Here is a 17956-nt window from a genome sequence, read left to right as displayed (position 1 = left end):
GTGGGCAGTGAACATGAAAAATTACATTTTTTACACAAAAATGCAGTTCTGGCTCAAAATTTTTCATTTTCAGAAGGTATGAAGGAGAAAAAGCACCCCAAAATCTGTGCCCCAATTTCTCCCGAGTACGGCAATGCCTCACATGTGACCAAAAAATACCAGTTGGGTGCATGGCAGGACTCAAAAGGGAAGGAGTGATTTTTGGATTTTGCAGCTCAGATTCTGGTGGAATTTTGGTGGGTGCTATGTCGCATTAGCAAGACCCCCCAAGCACCAATACAGTGGAACCCCCCCACAAGTGACCCCATTTTGCAAACTACACCCCTCAGGGAATTCATCTAGGGGTATAGTGTACATTTCAAACCCCCAGGGGTTTCACCAATTTTGATACAAGTGGGCAGTGAAAAAGAAAAATTACATTTTTTACACAAAAATGCAGTTCTGGCTCAAAATTTTTCATTTTCAGAAGGTATGAAGGAGAAAAAGCACCCCAAAATCTGTGCCCCAATTTCTCCCGAGTACGGCAATGCCTCACATGTGACCAAAAAATACCAGTTGGGTGCATGGCAGGACTCAGAACGGAAGGAGTGATTTTTGGATTTTGCAGCACAGATTTTGGTGGAATGAATGGTGGGTGCTATGTTGCACCAATACAGTGGAACCCCCCCACAAGTGACCCCATTTTGCAAACTACACCCCTCAGGGAATTCATCTAGGGGTATAGTGTACATTTCAAACCCCCAGGGGTTTCACCAATTTTGATACAAGTGGGCAGTGAAAAAGAAAAATTACATTTTTTACACAAAAATGCAGTTCTGGCTCAAAATTTTTCATTTTCAGAAGGTATGAAGGAGAAAAAGCACCCCAAAATCTGTGCCCCAATTTCTCCCGAGTACGGCAATGCCTCATGTGTGACCAAAAAGTGGCAGGACTCAGAAGGGAAGGAGTGATATTTGGATTTTGCAGCACAAATTCTGGTGGAATGATGGTGGGTGCTATGTCGCATTAGCAAGACCCCCAAAGCACCAATACAGTGGAACCCCCCCACAAGTGACCCCATTTTGCAAACTACACCCCTCAGGGAATTCATCTAGGGGTATAGTGTACATTTCAAACCCCCAGGGGTTTCACCAATTTTGATACAAGTGGGCAGTGAACATGAAAAATTACATTTTTTTACACAAAAATGCAGTTCTGGCTCAAAATTTTTCATTTTCACAAGGAATGAAGGAGACAAAGCACCCCAAAATCTGTGCCCCAATTTCTCCCGAGTACGGCAATGCCTCACATGTGACCAAAAAATACCAGTTGGGTGCATGGCAGGACTCAGAAGGGAAGGAGTGATTTTTGGATTTTGCGGCTCAGATTCTGGTGGAATGAATGGTGGGTGCTATGTGGCATTAGCAAGACCCCCGAAGCACGGTGAAATTATGAACCTAATATTCCATAGATGTGTGGTATATTTTAAAACACTCCTTTATACATAGGCCGGGTTTGTCGGGGCAAGTGTCACACTGGAAAATAGTTTGCTTTCTTATTCCCTTTTTATAGCAAACTTTGCACCTTTTTTGTGTCCTGCCCTTTTTTCCAGTGGAGGGGATTTCATCAGGAAAATGCTGCCCTGGTACAATACGGGGGCCAGTACTAGAAGTACTGGGGCCCTCTGCCTGCTGGTTCCCAAATATTAGGCCCTTTATGACTTCCTCTTGAAAGTGCATAAATGTCCCCCTCTGGCCGGTAGAACGGAATAGCACGTAAGCGTTATACAGTGCCATCTGGATGATATACACGGCCACCTTCTTGTACCAGATTTTTGTTTTCCGCAGGGCACTGTACGGCTTCAGTACCTGATCTGAAAGATCCACTCCGCCCATGTACCTATTGTAATCCAGGATACAATTAGGTTTTGAGGTGTGGGTACTGGTACCTCGTACAGGGATGGAGGTGGTACTGTCTCCGTGAATTGTTGTCAGTATAAGGACATCCCTCTTGTCCTTATATTTGACCAACAACATATTTTCGGTGCATATTCCCCTGCTTTCACCCCTTCTCATTACTTGGGCAATGTGCGTTTTTGGGAGGCCTCTTTGGTTCTTGCGCACAGTACCGCAAGCTGCTGTACCTCTTGAACCAAGGGCCTTAAACAGGGGGATGCTGGTGTAAAAGTTATCCACATAGAGGTGATAACCTTTATCCAGGAAGGGGTGCACTAAATCCCAGACAATTTTCCCACTAACACCTACGAGGGAGGGGGGGCATTCTGGCGGTTCAATTCTTGAATCCTTCCCTTCATAAACCCTAAACCTGTGGGTGTACCCTGAGGTGCTTTCACACAGTTTATACATTTTTATGCCATACCTTGCCCTCTTACTGGGAAGGTACTGGCGGAATTTAACCCTTCCTTTAAAATGTATAAGGGACTCGTCGATACAAATAAATTTTTCAGGGATGTACACCTCTTCAAATTTGGCACTGAAATGATCAATGACCGGCCTGACTTTGAATAGCCGGTCAAAGGTGGGATCATCTCTGGGTGGGCACTGTGCATTATCGGTGTAATGTATAAATTTAAGAATTGTCTCAAATCGAGTCCGGGTCATGGCCATACGGTAAAATGGAGTACTGTACAGAACATCTGTACTCCAATATTGCCTAATTTCTGGCTTTTTTACTATGCCCATATGAAACACCAGACCCCAAAACGTCATCATCTCTACTGCATCTACAGGGGTCCACCTAGCAAATGATGACGTGGGGTTTTGAGCAATAAACTGCTGGGCATATAATTTAGTTTGGTCCACCATTAAATTTATAAAATCATCAGAGAAAAATAATTTGAAAAAGTCAATTTCTCTGAGACCTGTGGAATCAAATTGGATTCCTGGCATGGCCAAAAACTCAGGAACCTGGGGCTCAAAATTGTCTGGTGGTGGGGTCCATACGAGATCAATTATTGGGGGGGGGGTCTCAGCTGCTCTACGGGGGCGTCTTTGAGGGGGTCCCTCATCACCAGAGGAGGAAGAGGAGCTTAAGGCGAATCCTTCAAATTCCCCGCTTGCATCACTGGCTGTGTCAGAGTCAGAAGCAAGCATGGCATATGCCTCCTCCACTGAATACATTCTCCTGGATGACTGGGAGGACATTTGGGAGGACATTTGGGAGGACATTTGGGAGGACATTTGGGATGCCATTTTTATTTTTGTGTTACTGGTAGTGAAATGTTTCAACACGTGTATAGTGTAGGGGGGGGGGTACAAACTTTATTTCAATCCGGGGGGTATGTAGTGTGTAGTGTGTATGTGGTGCAGAAAAAAAAAAATACTTTATACCAATAAAAAAAAAAAAAATGAAGGGGTTAAAAATAAAAAATTTAAGGGGTTAAAAAAAAAAAAAAGGTCCTGCGCCAAAAATTGAGCACAGATGTTGGTCAGTAACGTCTGTCACTGAACAGCGCTCAAAGGCAACAGGAATTTTATCAAAAAAAAAAAATATAGATCAACCCTGTGCCGAAAAAGATGATCAGTGATGTACGTCACTGATCAGCGCACAGCGGCCACAGGACACCCACAAAATCACAGTGTGTGTAAAAAAAAAATTAAAAAAAGACCCCACAGCACACACACAAAAAAAAAAAGGTGATCAGTGATGCGACACTGATTACCAGTGAGGTGCAGCAGGTGCACAACCTTTGGTGCAACTGACAGGTATATATAAAAAAAAAAAAACCTCTGTACCCCCAAAAAAGTTGCTGATCACCTCAGATATAGTGATCAGCACAAAAGGCGGGGGCAGCAGACACAAAATTTAGCACTCTCTATCACTCTCTGTCACTATCTCTCTCTATCTCTCTATCTCTCACTATCTATCACTCTATGACACTGCAGCAGCAGCACTGACAGGTATATCTATATATAAAAAAAAACCTGCGCCCCCAAAAAGTTGCTGATCAGTTAATTTATACTGATCAGCACAAAAGGAGGGGGCAGCAGTCAGTTATATCAAAAATATATAGCACAATCTGTCACTATCTCTCTCTATCTCTCTCTCTCTATCTCTCTCTATCTCTCTATAACTATCACACTGCAGCAGCACAAAATATAGCACTCTGTCACTAGGCCTCTCTATCTATCTCTCTCTCTCTATCTCTCTCTATCTATAACTATATCACACTGCAGCAGCACAAAATATAGCACTCTCTGACACTATCTCTCTCTCTATCTCTCTCTCTCTATCTCTCTCTATCTCTCTATAACTATCACACTGCAGCAGCACAAAATATAGCACTCTGTCACTAGGCCTCTCTATCTATCTCTCTATCTCTCTCTCTCTATCTCTATCTATAACTATATCACACTGCAGCAGCACAAAATATAGCACTCTCTGACACTATCTCTCTCTCTCTATCTCTCTCTATCTCTCTCTATCTCTCTCTATCTATCTCTCTCTATCTCTCTCTATCTCTCTCTATCTCTCTCTATCTCTCTATCTATCTCTCTCTCTATCTAGCTAGTACACTGCAGCAGCACAATTTCACAGGAAGGCACAAGTAGCAACAGGATCCAGGAAGCAGTGATGAAGCAGCGATCAGGTAAGTATGGAGCAAGTATGGAGCAAGGTTCTGGTCAGTATGGCGGCAGGGGGGTACGGTGACCGCACTGCACGCTATTCCAGACCGGAATGGCGTCTGCAGTGCAGTCACCGTTAGTTTAAATCCCCCTCCTTGGCTGTGATTGGTCCGTCGGTCCGACGAACCAATCACGGCCTTTGGGGGCGGGCGGGGTGAGGTGGGGTGACACCAGTGTCACCCTTACACCCCGCGGTGATTGGTGCTGTACTTTACAGCACCAATCACCTCTGATCCCGTGTCACCGGCGAACGTTATTCGCCGGTGACACAGGAAAACGCTGTAATTGGCTGTTCACACTGAACAGCCAATCACAGCGATCGCCGACGGGGGGGCGGCATCGCAGCCCCCCCTGGGCATGCACGGACATGTCTGCTGTCAGGGACAGCAGACATGTTGAAACTGTCACCGCGTCTATAGACGCGGTGACAGTTAAATGCCATGACGTACATTTACGCCATGTGTCGGGAAGTGCTTCCCGACCATGACGTAAATGTACGTCAAATGTCGGGAAGGGGTTAAGGATTGTCTATGACTCTGAAGCATGATTTTATCTTGAGTGTGCAGAATTCTTCCAGCAACAGTAACAGGCTTCTGTTCGTACCGTTTATGGCATCCATGGACCATGTTTGTGGCCTAAGCGGAAAAGGGATTCTGCTCAGACTGAGTGGCCACTGGCAGTGATTTATCTATGCGGCCAATCACAAAGAGTACCAGACCTCTGGAGGCGGTCCCAGCAATGACATCATCAGGTTGCACAGCCAACCCAGATGTTAATACAAAGTTTTTAGTGACTAGCCTTGTGACCTGATGCACCAGTAGCATGTGCACCACCCATTCCAATGTCCATAATTGACAGTAAGAGATCACAGCAACAGGCATTAGTTCTCACTCCTTATTAAATCAATCACACTCACCAACTATCCCACTCCATATTATATCCCTTCATTTCCCTATCCGTCCCATTCCCATTTAAATCCTTGCTGACATAGCAAAGTGCAGAGGTGCTCTCCATAACTCATATTGTAAAGCACTTTTCAGTCCTTTAAGTACACATACATAGTGCTTATTCTAGGTGCCGCCATCTTTGAAAACCCATGCAGTTCCTCTTCCCTGCCTGGGATGTCGCTGTCTGCTGTGGTGTTTCTAGCACAGGTCTGGTTTGCATATCAGTGCTGATATACAGACCACACTGCACTAGAAGCACTACAGCAGACAGCGACACCCTAGGCAGAGAAGAGGAACTGCATGGGTTTTCAAAGATGGCGAGTGCTAGAATGAACACTACATACAGATTAGATAAGTGGTGTAAATGATCACTCAGTCCTCTCACCGATTTTTTTGCAAAAAATATATTCTGTTTTCATTTTAATAGGCTCATTTATATTTTAATCTACATTTAATTTAATGAATATACATTACCTGCTGCGATCCCTCCATCCCCACCTGCAGCCGCATCCACCATAGGTTTCTATGGGGGATGCGGTGCTGACAGATATATCAATACCCTGGGCTACTTCCAGCATTATGCCTATAAAGGTGGGGATTGATCCTTGAATATAGATGCAGGAGGCGCGCCACTGTAACTGAATACAATATACTCGGGAACAAAATGTATATAAAAGATAGTTCCTTTGTGGCTTAAAAGTTGTTTTCAAGAACTAAAATATTTTTAGGATTAAAATATAAGCGACACCACAAAGGAACTACCTTTTTTAGTGCAATTACAATCAAATTTTGTTCCTGAGTATATTTCGAATACCGTCTGAATTGATCGCAACAGTATCTCTGTGTGTACTCTCTGGGGCCAATTCAGACCCATTCACAGCCCTGTCAAAATGGAAAGACTGCGCAGGCACATGGTATGATGTGCGCATCAGGGACGTGCAGTCAGGGGAGGCAGGGGAGGCAGAGCCTACCCTGTCATTAGTGATAGCCATAATAAAATAATACAAAGAATATACTTATGACACATATTATGTGTCATAAGTATCTGCTTTATATTAATCTATTAATTTTAACACCATAATGTGCTGCTTTATTGTTATGAAGGCACGTAGAGCAGTGCCTCCAGCTGTTCATGTTAAGGTTCAAGAACAAGGGGCGGGCAGGGGGATGGGCTAAGCACCAGGTTGCAAAATCCCATTAAAAAACCCTCTATAGGCGGCACCTGTAGCGGTGCCTCGGGGACAGGGACATGCTTTAAAAGCACGCCCCTATCAGTGAAGCAGCTGCGATTGGTTAGCGCAGCAGAAGAAACCCAGCTGCACTGTGTACAGACATACCCCCCCCCCCCCTTCCCCACACGGCGGGTGCACGGACCTCCACATTCCCCCTTCCCCCGCTGCCTGCACGGACACCCACAACTCTCCCTTCTCCCCTGGCTTGCGCATGATGAAAACTCGTCCCCACCTCCTTCCCCCTCCGGCGGGTGAACAGACCACCGCGCCCCCCTCTTCATCACCCGGCAGCTGCGTGGACACCAGCACCTCTCCCGGTGTACACATACTGAAAGAAACTCCCGCACCCCCTACCCTACCCGCCGGCTGAACGGACACCTCTGCTGTGTGCTGCACCAAGCATGGGGGCCGTTGTCAGCAGCTACACGCAGGGGACATCCAGCGCTGGAGAACTGAGGAGCCATCCATGCCCGGAGCCTGAGATGTAAGTGACAGCCCCAGGACAGGGACTGGCCAGACAGGACAAAGCCAGAGACGGGATTTTAGCAGCAGGTACCGGTGAGTGGGAGCGAGGTGGTGGTGGTGGGGGGTGGGGGGGGTGGCAGTCAATGTGGGCAGGGGGGGGCAGAAGAGCAAATGCTTGCTGTTGGCAGCGCAGATCACTGCACGGTGAAGGTGTCAGCCCCACCGGTGCTGTCACTGATCCCACTGTTGTATTGTTCTGGGAAGGGATAAAATGTGGGGGCCTGGGGATATGTGTAAGGGGCATTCTGCGTAGAACGACCTTTGATCATGTGGGGCATACAGTATGTAAAGGGAACTATGTGTATCTATGTGAATTTAATAATGTGGAGCATATGTGTATAAGGGCATTAATAATGTCGGTCATATGTGTATGGGGCATTATATGTCATGTGTATTAGGGCATTAATAAATGTGGGGCATATATGTATGGGGCATTATGTGTTGTGTATAAGGGCATTAATAATGTGGGGCATATATGTATGGGGTATTATATGTAATGTGTGTAAGGGCATTAATAATGTGGGTCATATGTGTATGGGGCAATTTTGTGTACAGGCTATAAAAAAGTGGGTCATACAGTAGGTATAACGGGCATTATGGGAGAAAGAGCATTAATAATGTGTAGCAAACAGTTTGTGTATGGGGGAATTATTATTGTATTTGTAGTATGGCATAATGTGTAAAATGCATTAATAAGGTGTGCCATATGTGTAAGGGCCTTTATTGTAAAGCAATATATGTATAAGGACATTACTGGTGTGTGACATTCTCTGCATATGGTGTATTACTGCTGCATACTGCGTATAAGGGTACGACTGTGGAGGTTGAGCGCAGTGGCATAACTACCACAGGTGCAGGGGATGTGGCTGCTATGGCACCCTTGATGTGTGTAGGACCCGCCGCTCCATTGCACCGTCATGCTGCTGCTAGTGCCTCACCAACCACTGATCTCACCGCACGTCACTGTTGCGCATGCTGGAGGTCCCCTGCGAACAAAGCCAGTGATAGCTTGCGGTCTCTGGCCGTTCGGAAGATGATTGAAAGATGATGGGGGAGTGGCACCCCAGTGGTTTCTGGGAGTGCCGCGGTAAACCGCAGGCATCTCCCGGACATTGGTTGGGAGTGACGGTGACGTCAGCAGCGGCCACAATCTCCCCATGGCCACTGCAGTGCCGATTAAGTCTTAGGGCGGGGGGGGGGGGGGGGGGATTACAAATGGATTTCCCCCTCTTCGCACAGATGCAATCAGATTTGCAGCCGTGCACATGGGCAGGATTACACTCTGAAGAGGGGGGTGGTTAACTTTTTGCAGCCCAGTGATCAGGACTGAATCGGACCCTCTGTGCAGTACATGTGCTGTGTACGGTTTCAGAAATGTTCACAGTTGCAAAATAATCATCCAACTATGTGAACATCGACATTGCATCGCCATTGTGTCACTCCGGCCCTTAGAGACTATCACGTAACTGGTGTGTGGGTAAATGGATTTATGTCACTAGAATCAAACATGAAGGGTTCTAAGAATTCTGGGTAGTGTAATGATACCTCTGCCAGGTTCTAACTGATGGAAACAAATCATGTGATTTTACACATCACCCAGGCCGTCCTGATTATCCTTGCACTAATGGTGTGTACACAAGTGCAAGTACTGTGCGATGCCATCCCGACGCGATCAACATACAACTTTGACTATACAGTATAGTGCAGATCTGCATTATATAGACAAGGCAGCCAAGACTTTCTGCTTGCGATACCTGAAGGGTTAAAAACCCATGAAATCTGCTTGCGATCTTGATGAGATTTTGACTATATAGTCAAAATCTCATGCATATTGTACCCATGTGTACACACCATAAAACATGTTTATTTCACATGCTTCTGCAGCCATGGGGACCAGCACCTGTTGTCAGTCATTCAGCATTCACATAGCACAGGATCAAAGGGAAGCATTCATCACGGCTGCTCTACATTGCGTATTGCAGCTGCGCCCTATAAATGCTCTACCTGCTATAATGCTTTTAGATCTGCAGTGATATTTCTTTCCCACAGAACAGAAATGTATGAATGCTCTAACCACACAGATGGTGCCTTGTTTGGTGTACCTGCATCTATATAAGGATACTTCTACCTGTTTTACCATGTCTCACCCAGCAGTTCACCCTGACAGCTGTGGGACTGCAAAAGCGGAAATATCAGGAAAAAGCCACACCAGTAATGGGAAAGATGCGCTTTTGCATACTGGCCTATTTTTCTGGACTAAGGGGGTCATTCTGTGACATCTGCCCCCGCAAACGCATGGGGATGCCCAGAAAAAGCATGCAATTGCGTGGGTACGAACAGGAAACGCATGTGAATGCCCATATGCAAGGCGCCTGCACAAAAGCCGTGCAAATGCACATAAGCGAATATGCACAGAACTACAACCTCGGTCCCCTGTGCAAATACGCAGGGACTGATCAAACTAGAATCAGGGCCTAAGTGCACCATGTCCTATTAGGGTCGCCAACTGGCATTCTATTGGGAATATATATTAATAATATATATATATTTTTTTTATTATTAACCGTTATTTATATAGCGCACCCATATTCCGCAGCGCTTTATACAGACTATTTCAACATTCACATCAGTCCCTGCCCCATTGGAGCTTACAATCTATATTCCAAACCACATGTACACGGACACAGACATTCTAGGGTTAATTTTGTTGGGAGCCAATTAACATACCTGTATATTTTTGGACTGTGGTACCCGGTGGAAACTCACATAAGCACAGGGAGAATATACAAACTCTGCACCGTTAGGGCCATGGTGGGAATCAACCCCATGACCTCAGTGCTGTGAGGCAGTAATACTAACCATTACACTGCCCATGATGCCCAATAATGACAAGATGGTGTTATAATGAAGGTGCACAACATCTGTGATGCCCCACAAAGTCAAAGAACCATGCAATTGTTGTAGCCCATTTCATCCCATATTAGCCCCCATCAGAGACCAAATATTTTCTCTATATAAAAAGAACTTTGCAGTACTATATAGGGTGTAGTGTTCCCTGCCCGATTTTTAAAGGGCAAAATGCGCCCTGCCCTGCTAGCAGCGCCCCGCTAAAACAGCCTGGTGCCTGCCCTGACTGCTTGCACGGGGAAGCCCAGCGCCGCCTTAGACGGCGATGCCCGGAGCTTCCCCGGCATCACCTTAAGGCATACAATCACATGCGACGCGATTTTCGGCAAAATCGCATCGCATCCAAATCGTATGCGATGCGATGGACGCGATTTTCCATAGGAATCAATGTTAAAAGGGTCCTGTTCATTTCCCTACTATCCAAGTGGGCATAGAGTTGATTTTATAAAGCGTGGCGAGCGCAGCGAGCCCGAAGCGTGGCGAGCGCAGCGAGCCCGAAGCGTGGCGAGCGCAGTGAGCCCCGCGTGGGGACGTGGAATACATTTTAAGTAATCCGCTTCCCCTCGCCACGCTTCGGGCTCGGTGGCTTGCTGAGCTCGCCACGCTTTATAAAAACAACTCAATGCCCACTTGGATAGTGGGGAAATGAACAGGACCCTTTTAACATTGATTCCTATGGAAAATCGAGTTGATCACATTGCATGCGATTTCGATGCGATTCGATTTTCCGACCCGATCATGAAATCGGGCGCCCAGTTATTACACAAGTACCCTATGGGTAACCAATCAGAATCTACTTTATTATTTATTTAGCACCTTATAGAACAGTGATGGCAAACATTGACACTCCAGCTGTTGTTGAACTACACATACCAGCATGCCCTGCTACAGTTTACTTTTTGGCCATACTAAAACAGATGCAGGGCATGCTGGGAAATGTAGTTCAACAACAGCTGGAGTGTCAAGGTTAGTCATCACTGTTCTAGAAGATAATAAATGTTATCTGATTGGTTTCCCATAGCAACATCTCAAGTGATATAGAACTCCCATTTCCCCCTGACATTTCACCACGGGCAGCACACAGCTAACACAATGCTCTATTTCTATAGGTCTTTGTAAATGACTTCCAGTGCCTGTCTATACACACAAAGCACGTTACCTTACTACGACTAATACTATTACAGGGATTAAGCAGTATAATTGCCCTGATCCATCTATAATGCTGAACAAAATAAGATTACATTGCAAAATACTTGACGCTCTTTAAAAAGACATTGTGCCAGGTGTTTATTTTAAAGATTTTTTTTAATTATTGAACATTGTGGAAAAATGATAGGTGACTGGTCACTCCTTTGGTGAAAACATTTTGATATGCCAGTCTTAGTATGCCAGTCTACTAAGCATATTAGCTTAAGGAGCTTTGGAGCTGAGTCTGGTGGTAAATCCTGATATTGCTTTGGCTCATGGTCTGGGGAGAATGATACTATACACATTTTGTTTCAAGTGAATAACGGTGGTGTAAGTGTTTTTGGTGTTGGGGTCATCATAGATGAAAAATTGGGTAATAGTGCACACTGCTCAAGTGCAACAGCAAAAAGGACACTGGCATGGATTAAAAGGGGAATGGATTCAAGGGATGCCAATGTGATAGTGCCTCTTTACAAGGCATTGGTGAGACCACACTTGGAATACTGTGTTCAGTTCTGGGCACCGCACCTTAAAAAGGATATAAATTAGTTGGAACGTGAACAGAAAAGGGTGACTAAACTAGTAAAAGGTCTCGAATCACTACAATACAAAGATAAGTTAACCAGGCTGAATATGTTTTAACTGGAGAAACGGAGGTTGAGAGGTGATATGATTAGTATGTTCAAATACAGGATTGGGAATCATATGGAACTGGGAGATGATTTGTTCAGTAACAGGCCTCTACTTAGGACACGCGGGCATGTACTGAGGCTCGAGGAAAATAAATTCCGTACTGATTTAAGAAGAGGATTCTTCACCCGGTGGGGGTGATTACAGCAACTACTGTTAATGAATTTACATCAAAACTGGATGCATTTTTGGCCACTAAGGGAATCCTATAGATATGACTTACTCAAGTCAGTAGTTACAAGTCAGATAGGTTGAATTCGATGGACTAACATTTTTTTCAAAATGAATTACTATGTTACTATGTTAGCGTGACCATTTGGAACCCTCAGTTTCTTATAGTTTCACTATTCCAGCAGCTGGTACTGCTCCTGTCCAGACCTCTCTGGAATCAGCACAGAGTTAAGCTATGTAATCTCCACTATCATCCTGGAGTTCAGCCAAGACCTCCCAGTGACCAGTCCAGAGTTCAGTTTGGCTTATCTCCACTACCAGCCAGGAGTTCATCCAAGACCTCTCCGGTACCAGTCTAGAACCCAGCTAAGTTCTCTCCAGTACCAGCCAAGACTTCAAGACCACTTCGGTACCAGCTTTGAAGTTCTGCTAAGTTCTTTTTGATGTCAGCCCAGACTTCAGTCAAGTCCTTTCTTTCACTAGCCGGAGGTCAAAGCCAAGTTCTCTTTGGTATTATCCCAGAATTCAGCCAAAGATATATCTGGTACCAGCCAGAAGTTTAAGCCAAGATTTCCCTAGTTTCATCCCATAGTTCAGTTAAGCACCCATCAGTGACAATCCATTGTTTTACTTTCTAGCAGCAGTCTGCAGTCAAGCCGATATACCAGGTATTACCAAAAGGATTTTAAAGAGCGCTTGGTGCAAAAAAAGGGGAGGAGTTAATGTGCAGGTGGTTGAAAAAAAGGGGTTAGTATATAAAATGTTTACACCCTTTTGGGGAATATTTGGTGGTTTGATAAAAAGAGTGTGTCCAGCTTACTTTCCCTATGTGACCCTACCTCTACTCCAGATCGGTGTATCTCCTGCTGTTGTTATGATGGAGATAACATCCAGTTCTGGGACAGCCGCTAGTTGGTGTTTGCGGCTGTGTTGCTTGAGGCTGGGGTGCCAGGCTTCCAATGCTGCGTCAGCCGCTTGTTGTTGTTTTGCGGATGTGTTCCTCGTGGCTTGATGCCCGGCGTCTTCTCCCGCCGAGTACCGGAAATCGCCGGAAGTGATGCCGCAGCCGCGAGTGAATGTTTCAGGTCGGGTGTCGGGTAAGCAGGCTGGTGTGGTCTCTTCGGTCCAACGCGTTTCTTGCGACTAGCGCACTTTTTCAAGGATGGTCTGTGTCCCAACTGTGTGGGGTTTTTATAGGGAAAACTTTATTTGTAAAAATGGAAATGGATTTCCGGAAGTGCTGTTAAAAATGGTGGGAAGCACATGTTACTTTTGGTGGCCATGTTTTTTATCTTTTATTTGATTTAAAACAATATAAGGATTTAGTCTAAAAAGTTGGGGATTATTATATTGGATACCACTCATAGGTACCACTCATAGGAAGGCGTTTAATTCTATATCAATATTGAGTCCCAATGGTTCTAGGGTTCTCATGGTATAGATCCATTTTGTTTCGGCTTTCTTCAATTCTTTTACAATATCGCCTCCTCTCCAGTTTTTTTTAAATTTGTTGTATCACTGTACATTTTAGACCGGCTGGATTTTTATTGTGAATCTTAAGAAAATGATTGGAGACACTATGGGTAGTCAAGCCTTTTAGGATGTTATATATATGTTCCGACAACCTGATTTTTGCTCTTCTTTTTGTTTGTCCTATGTACTGTAGGCCGCATTGGCATTCTAACAAGTAAATAGCTCCTTCTGTGTTGCATGATAGATGTTGTTTAATTTTGCACTCTTTTCCAGTTTGATTAGGTATTACATTCTCTAGTTCAGTCTTTCCCAACCTCAGTCTTCAAGTACCCCCAACAGCTCACGTTACCAAGTCACCAGGGAGGTGCACTCATTACTAAAGTTTTGAAGCACAGTTGAAGCTAAAAATTTCACTTGTGATTCTGTATTGAGACCTAGAAAACGTGAACTGTTGGTGGTACCGAGGTTGGGAGCCACTGCTCTAGTTCTGAAACAGTGCAGTCCCTATATCTATACATGCCACCTAGTTTCCGGCATACAGCTGTGATCACTTCTACAGGCCCTAACACCAGTGAGGTCAGCTCAGTGGGTGAAAACAACCTGTTAATGATAGTAATCAAAGGAGATTGGCCAGACTGCGGCAGATAGTAACTCACCTCTTTGGACAGCTTATCAAATTCTAGAACCGCCCACATAACTTTCATAAACCTTTCCTATCCAATTAAATCCTATTCTAACTAAACAGTGAGAATGACTCAGTGGAGAAGGCAACATCTCTTACTGTGGTTACTTCTAATACTGTGATGAATACCCCATTCTAAAGAGGGGAAACCCTGTCTGTGACCTTTACAGCTTTGGTCAATGTAGTTCATCTACCTCACTAAATTCTATTCGATTTTATGAATTTGTCTCTTAAAGAACATCCTTCGATATCCTGATTTTATTTTGATGACCATTATTTTTGCTAGATGAAACGCGTTGGGTATTTTTATGAATAAATGGATTTACTGCAAAATGGATCCTGCGTCTTGTATGAACAGATGCTGATATCGGACATATGAAGAAATACTGAATGTGACATTTTATTATGACATATTAGTTAGTGTTCAATCTAGCACACGCCATGTTTTGAAAACCCATGCAGTTCCTCTTCCCTGCCTGGGGTGTCGCTGTCTGCTGTGGTGCTTCTAGGACAGTGTGGTCTGTATATAAGCACTGATATCAGTTTATCTGGTCTGTCACTGTTTTACTTGTTACCTACTTGTCTGTGGCAATGACCATGCGACGCAGCTGATGGCTGCCTGGGTGCTATGCTCAGCCAAAATATGTTCCCCTGTGTCTCCCCTGTCCTTGCCCACCATTCTCACCAGGGTGCATCTAGTGTATATTTGTATGTGTTCTATAAATCTGTACTGTCCCTGTTTACTTGCTATCTAACTAGCTGTTGCACAGCAATCCAAATCAAATTCCTAGTATACGCAAGTATACCTGGCCAAATAAAGCTGATTGTGATGTGAAGCCGATAAGTCTGCAGTGGCTGTGCAGTGTTACAATATGTCACCATGGGCCAGAAGGTCTGAGGAATGATTCCAGCTCCTTGACTCCATGGCACAAAGCCTTCAGGCTGCTTTCAGTGTAAAACAAGGTCCTACCCAGTACTATAAAGGTCTCCCTAATAAAGTGGCCACTGAGTGAACTGACATAAATATATACACAACAATGCACACAAACACAGCTTTATGTAGCTCCACAAATAATATCTAGTACTGTGTCGTACCACATCGTTCTATAGCGTGTGTCACAGTCAGTCTTAGAAGTCGGCACCTGAGACATCTGAGCAAATTCCATAACTCCCCTTGTTCCCCGAGGTAACGAGTTTGCTTTTGTGTGTGCTGAAATGAAATTCCCTTACCTCCCACACTAAATATAGACCGTAGATAGAACGTGCATAGCAGAGAGCGGTACATAAGTCAGTGATACCTGTCTAACGTGTCTTCTGATGCATTACCCAGAAGGGAAGACGTTAGAAACAGCTGTCACATTGGGCCTTATTCAGACCTGCCTATATTCACTGCCTAGCAAGCAGGTAAACGCTGCCATGCTGAACGCCCACCACCCTCCCCCACCTGAATCCCCTCACTAGCATGCAAACGGATGAGTTTGCATAAACATCAGGTCACATGTGGCCGCATGGTAGAAAAATCATTGGACGTCACTTACCATCGAATGATTTTTTTTGCCCCAAGCAGGCATCGATACGCCTGTGTTTGCAGGGATATGCCCAGCATTTCTATGGGCGTGCCCACCATTTCTTTGGGCGGTCTTCTGCGTCCATCCGTCCCTTGCCCTCCCATACTGGAGCGATTGCCCTGGCGAGTGTAAAACTCTCCGGAAGTGTTCGCTCCGGGGGTTTGCACATGTGCATTCTTACGCATGCGCAAACCCCTACCTATGGACGGGGTAGCGATATTGTGTGCAGGAAATATATGGCCTGACGCAGCTACTCAGTGGGTGTGTTTCAATTGTTACTGTCACCTCCCACACCCGTGTGTGGCCACCAGCAGTTATTCCATTCTTTCTGCTGACGGATGCGATTTTGCGCAGCCAAACGCAGTATTTCTGTGCTCGATCTGCATGCAAAAACAATGGGGAAACAAGTTCCGCAGTCAGAATTTGAGTTCCATTAAAGGCATACTGAGCAGTGACACTACACACTTTGTTGTAGCTATTTAGCCTTGGAGGCATGCTTAGAATTGTTCCATCTTCAATTCAGCTATCATACAAGAACTGCTGCCATCATTTGCAGCAAGATGGCGGCTTTGGCAGAATAAAACCTTTGCCACTAGGTGCACAAGCAACAACAGGGGTAAAAGGCTTTTATGCTGGCACACATTTGTTTTACCTAAAATGTATCCACAGTGGGCAGACATAGAACAACAGCTAAAGCAGTAGACAAGAACTTTTCACACATTAAAAAGACATATTGGGGGATATTCAATGTGTGCGACACTTCCGACAGTCAGAATTACTGTCCCTTTCCGACAAGAGTAGGCCGATCTTACATTCAACTGATCTTTCTGACTGTCCAAAAACCCGTGGATTGACGAAAATGAGCAAATTGTGGAAAGCGGCCGCAGATTCGACAAATAGCATAGACGACAATGCATCCAAAAAACGGCCGCATTGAACAGGTATGTGCCGATGTTTACTACTGTTGTAAATAACACATTGAATACCCCGCCCCGCGCAAAAGGAAACAGATTATGATGCATTTGTTTACCGAACTATGAAAATAATAGCGTTCATACAAGATATAAGAGATACAGCATGCATGTCCCTGTCCCTTTTTCCTTCCGTGTCTGACCTTTGCAGTCTTGGCGTAGTAGAGCGTCCGACCTCGCAGTTTGAAATAGCGCCGCCTCCATCGCTGGAAAGAGCTTGTCTGCTTCTGCAGGTGACCTTCCTTCACAATGGCCTTTAAGAATTGAAGGAGAAAAGGTAAACATTGTGCTGCACAGGGATGACTGTCCATTCATGGCATTACTTCCGGGTCTAGTCTATGTAGCACTGAGCCTTATTAGTTCTAGTCCGTCCATTGTCACCCCACCACTGACCATGTGGCCTAGTCATCAGACATTGCCACAACATTATGTGTAGCCATTATACAACTCACTACGAGCATCTGCTATTACCAGGACAGAAACCTTATTAACAAATGAGGCGCTAATTACATTCTACTCAATTGTAAATGTTTTATTTACAAAATAAATTGAAAAAAAAAATATACACATAAAAAAACCTTATAGATATAAGCAGCAGGAACCTAGGTGTGTCTGTGATCACACACCTGTAGGACTGATGGGGCCTACACATGGGGAGATTTGCTGAGCAATGTGCCAGCGCTGTGGGCCGAGCAATCGGTCAGGGTGAGAACTAAGTAAATTTATGCAGCATGCTGAATATTAATCATCGGGCAATAGGGACTCGCTATGGCCACTACACACGTAGCGTAGTTATTTGTAGAAGGTGGTTTTTGGTGACGATCCCTTTTTCTCCCTTCATACTTAACCAAAATCGATAAATGAGGTACTGTTTTAAAGATTAAGCTCTCCGCTTCTGACCAATGGTTCATTTAGAATTGCACATTGTATCGTTTGTTTAAAGATTGACTTTTAGCCCTAGAGTTCTTTCCCTGGAT

At 44.8% G+C, this 17956-nt stretch overlaps 1 protein-coding gene across 3 annotated transcripts in view; it reads right to left on the bottom strand.

The window, feature by feature from the left end:
• DGKD (diacylglycerol kinase delta) overlaps positions 1-17956 on the bottom strand; it is a 98650-nt gene that overhangs the window by 68145 nt on the left and 12549 nt on the right. For all 3 annotated transcript variants that reach the window (XM_083178228.1, XM_083178227.1, XM_083178226.1), the window contains exon 2: positions 17123-17233. In XM_083178228.1, coding sequence (XP_083034354.1) covers positions 17123-17233 — 111 coding nt within the window. The remainder of the gene's footprint in view (positions 1-17122; positions 17234-17956) is intronic.

The sequence above is a fragment of the Crinia signifera genome, chromosome 3, assembly GCF_055691185.1.
Source record: "Crinia signifera chromosome 3, ASM5569118v1, whole genome shotgun sequence".
In the NCBI taxonomy this organism is placed as follows: domain Eukaryota; kingdom Metazoa; phylum Chordata; class Amphibia; order Anura; family Myobatrachidae; genus Crinia; species Crinia signifera.
This window is presented reverse-complemented; position numbering and strand designations above follow the sequence as displayed.